Below are 7324 nucleotides of genomic sequence, written 5' to 3' on the forward strand. Positions count from 1 at the left end.
CAAATAGATGCTACTATAGTAAGAATGCTTTATTTATTCTAGACCTCAGCAGCAATCTCGGGGAACTCGGCCAGTACAAGTGTTTCCTCTTCAGCAACCAGTGGCCTTACGGGATGGGCTGCTTTTGCAGCCAAAACCTCCTCTGCCAATCCATCAACTGCCAAACTGGGATCAACAGCACAGAGCACCAGTGGGAAACCTGCAGCTTCTTCAAATAACCAGAAACCTGTGGGTTTGTCAGGATTAGCAACTTCCAAAACAGGACTAGGGTCAAAAATAGCTTCTGCCAACAACAGCACAAACCCTGTTCAGCTGAAACCTCCTCCACCTCTGACACTGGGGAAAACCACTCTCAGTCGTTCGGTAAGCAGCGACAACGTCAACAAAGCAGGTCTTCCTAGTCCCAGCAGTACTGTGCCGAGCTCCAGCAGCCAGGTGAGCAGTGGAAATGGCAACAGTGGGACTGCAGGTAACAGTGGGGGCAGCACAAGTAAAACCTCAGCAGATACCAGTAATCAGTCAACCTCCCTAAAAGGCCCAACTTCTCAGGAATCTCAGCTCAATGCTATGAAGAGGTTGCAAATGGTCAAGAAGAAGGCTGCTCAAAAGAAGCTGAAGAAGTAGTATGGCTGCTTGCTAATTTTGTTGGTTGTGTTCTGTGAAACAGCATCATTGGTGTTTTTCTTAAAGGAAATCCCCTGGTTACTGGACTGAAACAGTAGTCAAATTGGGGAAACCCAAAACCTATGTTATACAGGAGGTCAAACTTTGATAATCCTAGTATTCCTTCTGACTTTGCAAATCTGTGAATTGAATATATTGGAGGAATTCACTCCTGTTTTTTTAGCTCAAACCACTGAAATGTGAAATTGTAAAAGTTGGGTATTTTGGAGTGTAAAAGAAAGAAAGATCTATATGGACTCTTACTAAATTGAACTTACTGAAACTGTCATTCTTAAATGTTATTAATAAAAATACTATTAACCTGGGAAATCATTGCTGCTTTTCTTTCATCCCGTTTTCCAATACTTAAAATGCTTCAGCTGTTCAGAGTTGTCTATATTGTGCAGAGTTGCCGTAAATTACACAGTTCCTTAGGGAAAAAGTGTATTTTGTTTTAAACAATTTCAACACTTAGCAGTTTGAGTATTTCAAGTGGACTGTTTTGGTTATATGCAGTGAGAAACTTTGTGTCACTTAGTTGCAATTCTCAGAGAGGAGGATTAACAATCCCTTTCTATTCCATCTTTCCATGATTCTGGTGAACCCCAGTCCAAGTTCTCCTTGAACACTTCCAGGGGTGGAGCATGTGGATGAGTCTTTATAAAGACACTGCTGTCACCCTCTCCCCTGTGACCAGCTGGGGACACAGGGATGGCTAACGTCAAGAAACAGCAGGTGCAGTCCTGCAGCTGAAACAGACGTGCTTCCTTTCTGAGAAATGCCACCCTGTGCCCACAGCTTCCTTCTCCAACTCTTAGGTGTCCCACTCCCAGCTCATGCACCTTGAGTTTGTCTTGGGTGGGATGTGTCGCTTCTTTGCAGGATCACATATGCAGGAGGTGGTGGTGAAAGGCCCAGCTGGTGTCACTGAGGTGTCCCCTTGCTCTCCCTCGTAACCCCAGCAGTGCCTCAAGCCAGAAGTTAATGTTCCCGTAATCACTGTGCTCCTCCATTTCTGTGTTGCAACCCAAAGAGAGCAAATCTTAGGACAAGTGCTGAAAAGTTTCCTTTCCTGTTCAATTGTCTTTGAACTCTGGAAACACTTGAGGATCGGTCAGGGCTTTGTCCCCAAAAAGCTCTTGACCTGCTGCTCCAAAAGGACTGGCTGGTGTGGTACATGCACAGGATGCTTCAGATTTGGGCTGCTCCAGGTTTAGGCTGCTCCGTGTTTAGGCTGCTCCAGAATCTAGAGTTCTCTGGCAAGTTCTCTGGAGGAGATTCTATTATGATGTGTTATACTTCATGTTCTGTCGGTGGCAGGGACACCCGAGGCCCCACATCCCACACCCAGGTGTGATGTGAGGGGTCATGGTAGCCAGGCCTGCGCCAGGCCCCAGCCCTGCGGCTCTCCCATTGCCTGACAACCCCTGTTCTGCCATGGGCCCACACCTGTTGCTGCTGCTGGTGATGGCTCCCTGCCTGGCGCAGCCTGCGGTGCCCTGGCCAGGCCCCTGCTGCTGCCAGCGGCATTGGCTGAACTGCACCTATACTGCCTTGGCCAGCATGCCTCTAGCCACCTGCTGCCAGGCCTTCTCCACTTTGTGAATACCACAGACAGTCCACCTTAGCAGACCCCCTTCAGCTTCCCCCCCTTGGATTTTCATTCCTGGTAGCCCCTCCTGGGACACCCTAAGAGCATCTCTGCCAGGAGACATCCTGCTTTTTGGGGTGAAGCCAGGCTGGCCATGCTGGTGCATCTCCAGGCCAACTCCGCTTCCACCTCAGCAGCCAAATTGGCAGGAGAATGTCTTTTGCAGAGGAGTGACAGTGCCAATTGTTTCTTTGCAGAGATTTCACTGGCAACTCGATTCCTTTCATCAAAAAGCAAGCATGGAGGGGATACCCATGGGCTGAGAACTTGCAAGTGTCCTCTAGCATTTAAATTGCCAGAGAAGTTCAGGTAATTTCAACCCTTTCATCTGGTTTTTGAGCTAGGGGTGTGACGAGCACCCACACAAATGGTTTCCATCTGAATTCAAAGCTGAGCTGCTCAGCAAGGAGGGGTGTGAATCCCCAGGATTTTCTTTCTTTGCCATCTTTCTAGGATGACAAGGAATAACATGAGTTGTGTCCCTCCCTTCCAACAGGACCATCCCTCTGCCTGTTTAATCAATTAGCATCAGCAGGCCAGGAGCAAGTGTCTGCTCCTGCCATGAGTGGTGATGATCCCTGGAGTGACTCAGAGAGATGTTTAGGTAAAGTTGCTGCAGGACTTTTCACCTCGAAATTTCATTTCCTCCTTGAGAGCAGCTGGTGGAACTGTAAATCTCCATTTGGCTCATTCCAAAGCCCTCCAGGACAACAGCCTGCAGGCAGTGAAGAGACATTCACTGGCGGATCTGCTACTGCTGAAGCACCTGTAGCATAGCAGTGGGCTACTGTCTCACCCTTCCCTTCATTATGCGCTTTCCAGTCTTCCATGTTTTTGATTTTGTATCTTTAATAGGGTCCCTTTAGCATCATTTATTCACCAAATGTGCTGTAGGATGGAGAGATTAAGAAGAAAATAGCCATTTGGGTCACACATGTGGTTACCAGCCTCTCTCTGAGCCCTCAAACAAGAGGTGCTGTTCAGGCTTTTCTGTCTGACTTCAGCAAGCGAAGTAGTGATGGCATGAGGGGAAGGCAGGCTGCATCTCTGGCACATCCAGAGGCTCACCTATCGGTGTGGTCCATTCAAATGCATCGTCAGCTGCTAAACTGTTCCTGCATAAAGTACCATTTCTGTTATCAGAGAGGAAAATCAAGCCCTCAAATAATTCTGGTGGGATCAGAGCTAGGAAAAACATCACCGAAGGCCACCTCCCGTCAGAAGTGATGTCACAGGTTACACACCACGGCAAGCTAATATCAGATAGAAACACCACATGAGACCAGAGCCGTGTAACATATGTGCTGCCAGTGTAAAAGCAAATGAAAGTAAACATGACAGTGCAAGTGTCATTAACATTTTGTGCTCTCATTGTAACAGGGATTTATCTTTCAATAAAATCCAGTTCATTGAGGAACATGCTTTTGAAACATTTCCTTTTCTGAAGCTTATGTGAGTTACGGAAGTTTCGTTCTAGTGTATTTAGTGAAGTCTGCTTGCATTTAGAACCCTTTTTGTGCTAGAAAATGTTCCTGGTTTTAGAACAATGACTAGATTTCTCTTGCTAAAAGACCTACTGAGCTAAAGAGATTAGTGCATGGCTCCATGACCCACAACAGGATGGGAGATCATAGCATGGTTGTCCAAACACAGCCATAATAGAAGCCTTTTCTTGAAGGCTTGCTGTATCCTCGAACAGATAAAATGGCAGTCTTCTCCATGTTCTACCTTGGATTTGCATATTGCCTACAAATCAATGCTGCTTCACTCCAGCTTCCTGGAGGAGAGACCCAATTCATTTCTGTAATCTTTTTCCCCGCAAACCTTGATGGAAATATCATCACAGAGATCCAGAACGGCACTTTCTGGGCATGGCATGGGATGCAGTTTTTGCAGATGCTCTAAGTGTAACAAGGTCTAAAGGTAGATCAGAGTGGGACTCCACAGTGACAGTAGGGAAGATCAGATTTGCTCTCTGGAAAGTACTGAATCCTACTACAGATGTCATCCAGGGTCCACCAGCAGTCTACAGTCTGAAAGCAGTTTTTTCCTACCGTCCTTATCTTCTCCATGACATCTTTGCACCAGCAGCAGATTCCAACAGCAGTGATGGGAGCCCAGGGGGATAGACAAGAAAGAAATGCTGCAGGTAGGAAGAAGAGGCAGGGTGAGGAGGACTATGGGATTTCTATCCAGGAGGACCCAGATTTCTATCCAGAAATTTCACTTTGCATATTTGCATTTAGAAGTAAAGGGTCTCAAAACCTTTTACAGAAAAGAAACTTTGTTCTTTTGGTGTCTTGAGAAAATGTGACGTAGTCCATAGACAGTTCTATCAAGATGCCCTTCCAGGCACAGGATCACCGTTTCCATCTGGACCTGAAGTGTGTGGGCAGCTGGGGTGCTTTCCCCACCTGTGGTTCACATCCATAAGGAAAAAGCCACAGTCTCCCTGCTCTCCTGATAAGTGCAGTACTCCTCACATCATAAACCAAGTAGGTGGTAGAATGAATTATGAGTGACAATTCTCATAGGACTAGGCAACAGCTTTGCCTGGCTGGATGCAGGAAAGAGTAGAAGTTTATGGGCAGTGGAAATGTAAGAAAATATGAAAAGACGCCAAAATAACACTGAATTCTTAGTGCAGGGAAGCAAAGACAAGGTGTGAGCTCAGGATGAAAGAAAGAGACATTGTGTTTTCCAGAAGCAGCACTTCTAGACTTTTGCTCTTTTAGCAGGAGATAATTTGGACCTGTTGTATTTTGTGAATCAGCCCATCGACATCTGGTCCTGCCTCTAGCCTTCATCCCAGGATCTTTGCTCACACATGTAGCACTGAGACAGTTGTTTATCTTCAGGCTGAATTTTTCTGTTTGTTCTCCACATGAAAGGAAATTGTTTGGGGAGGTTTGAGTAAAAATTTTTCAGCCAAATTCACATCTGCCATCCACAAAAGTCAGCTGGATCCTTATCCACCATAAAGCTCCTGACACCGCTCACCTTGTGGAGAGGAGCCTGGAAGTGGCATTTCAGTGTAATTCCACATCAAATTCAACAGGCACAACTCTCCTTGGGCCTCTCAGATACCCAAAGGGTAGAAATGCAGGTGTGTCAGGTCAGAAGCCCAGAAAAGCTTCCTGCCACAGACAAGAACCCTCAGACAACTCCCCTCATGCACAGCTCTTGTCCCACCCAGAACAAGGTGGCGGTCAGCAGGGACAAGGGCAAAGAAGTTGGGTCCTGAGCCCATGGGGGGCTGCATGACCATATGTGACCAGAACTCAGACTCAACCAGGGTGTAAAAGGAGCCCCGCCAGAGAGCCACTGGGAGTCGGTATTCCTTGGAGCAGCAGGCCTGCAGTCAAGGACTCTCCCGTTGGTTCAGGACACTGGCCAAGGAGACATCTTGAGGGTGAGAGCTCTCCCTTTTCAGGTGAATGACTGCACATTTTGGATCATTGGCCCTAAACTTTAAGAACCAGCAGTGTAGTGATGAACCCATGTGACATCCTGAATCTGTAGCTGATGTTGGTGGAACTTTAATTGAGTTTGAACAATCAATTTCATTTAGCATCAATTTATTTGTTCCATAGAATCATAGAATGGTTAGGATTGGAAAGGACCTTAAGACCATCTAGTTCCAATCCCCCTACCATGGGCAGGGACACCTCACACTAGACCATGTTGCCCAAGGCTCTGTCCAACCTGGCCTTGAACACTGCCAGGGATGGAGCATTTACCACTTCTTGGGGCAGCCTGTTCCAGTGCCTCACCACCCTCACAGTAAAGAACTTCTTCCGTATATATAATCTAAACTTCCCCTGTTGAAGTTTGAAGCCTTTACCCCTTGTCTTATCACTACAGTCCCTGATGAAGAGTCCCTCTCCAGCATCCTTGTAGTTCCCCTTCAGATACTGGAAGGCCACCACACAGCCTTCTCTTCTATGACATTTAACTTAGCGTAGTCGGCAGGATGTCCATAGAGGAATTGCTATGGAGTCACTGGTGGCCCCCTTCTCCCTCAGGTGTACAGTGGGCAAAGAGTGGTTCAACCCACAGGTGGTCCTGGAGAGACTCAAACAGAGCTGTGCTACGGTGGATGTGGTAAAGCGAGCATGTGCACTGGCTTGGGCTCGTGCTTGGCAAAGGCACAGGACTATTTTGGGAGGAATGACCTGGAGAAGCAGCTGGAGATGGACTGTTTAAGAGAGGAATTGAAAAGAGAGACAGCAAATGCATTTATTAGAACAAAGAATTGAAATTATGCTGGCACCAGCAAAAAAAGACCCCAGTGTTGTCCACTGGGGACAACTGAAGTTGACTGTGGGTACAATCCTGGAGGATTGGACAGGGAGACGTGGGGAGATTCTGATGAGAGCAGTTCTAAAGAGGTGGAGGAGCTCAAGGAAAGAAACGTGCAAGTTCTTATTGCAATCAAAAGGGCACGGGTCCGCAGGTGGGAGCACCCAAACCACGGTCCATGCGGCTCCTGGTCGGGACCTGAGCTCAGGGCACTGCAAATGGCACAAGCTGGGCAACATGGCAACGGCATCTTAGTGGAGAGTCTCCCTGATGGGGTCACAGCAGGTATTGTGAAGAAGTGAGCGGGTTTGGGGGTCTGGGAGTGTTTTTGAGAGCTGCATGGAGTACCAATGGCTGTTCTGGGAGAGCCCAGCCACCTCAGACCCCTCCTCAGAGGATTACCAGATGCCCTGGTAATACTCATTCAAGGCTCTTGGGGAGAGAATCCAGCCATTGAGTACGACCGGCCCTTCTGACCCCCCATGCACGTTTTAACTTGGGCGGAGGTGTGACACAAAATGGTCACCCGCGGGCACGGAACGGGCTGGGCCGGTCTGGAGGGTGGCGCCGGCGGGTGCAGGAGGGTTCGATGGGCCGGGCACAAATCCCGGCCCAGCCTGGCCCGGCGTGGCCACCACCAGCTGCCGGGATCTCAAACCCTCCACAGACAGAGCGGGATGGAGTTACAGCTGAGAAAGACATTACCTT

At 48.0% G+C, this 7324-nt stretch overlaps 1 protein-coding gene across 1 annotated transcript in view; it reads left to right on the forward strand.

The window, feature by feature from the left end:
• The window catches only part of INTS12 (integrator complex subunit 12), an 11005-nt gene extending 10222 nt beyond the window's left edge, over positions 1 to 783 (forward strand). Inside the window, exon 6 of the mRNA XM_010009372.1 lies at positions 43 to 783. Coding sequence (XP_010007674.1) covers positions 43 to 624 — 582 coding nt within the window. The 3' untranslated portion in view covers positions 625 to 783. The remainder of the gene's footprint in view (positions 1 to 42) is intronic.
• The last annotated feature ends 6541 nt before the right edge of the window (positions 784 to 7324 follow it).

This window comes from Nestor notabilis, unplaced genomic scaffold (assembly GCF_000696875.1).
Source record: "Nestor notabilis isolate BGI_N333 unplaced genomic scaffold, ASM69687v1 scaffold4142, whole genome shotgun sequence".
NCBI classification, from domain to species: Eukaryota; Metazoa; Chordata; class Aves; order Psittaciformes; family Psittacidae; genus Nestor; species Nestor notabilis.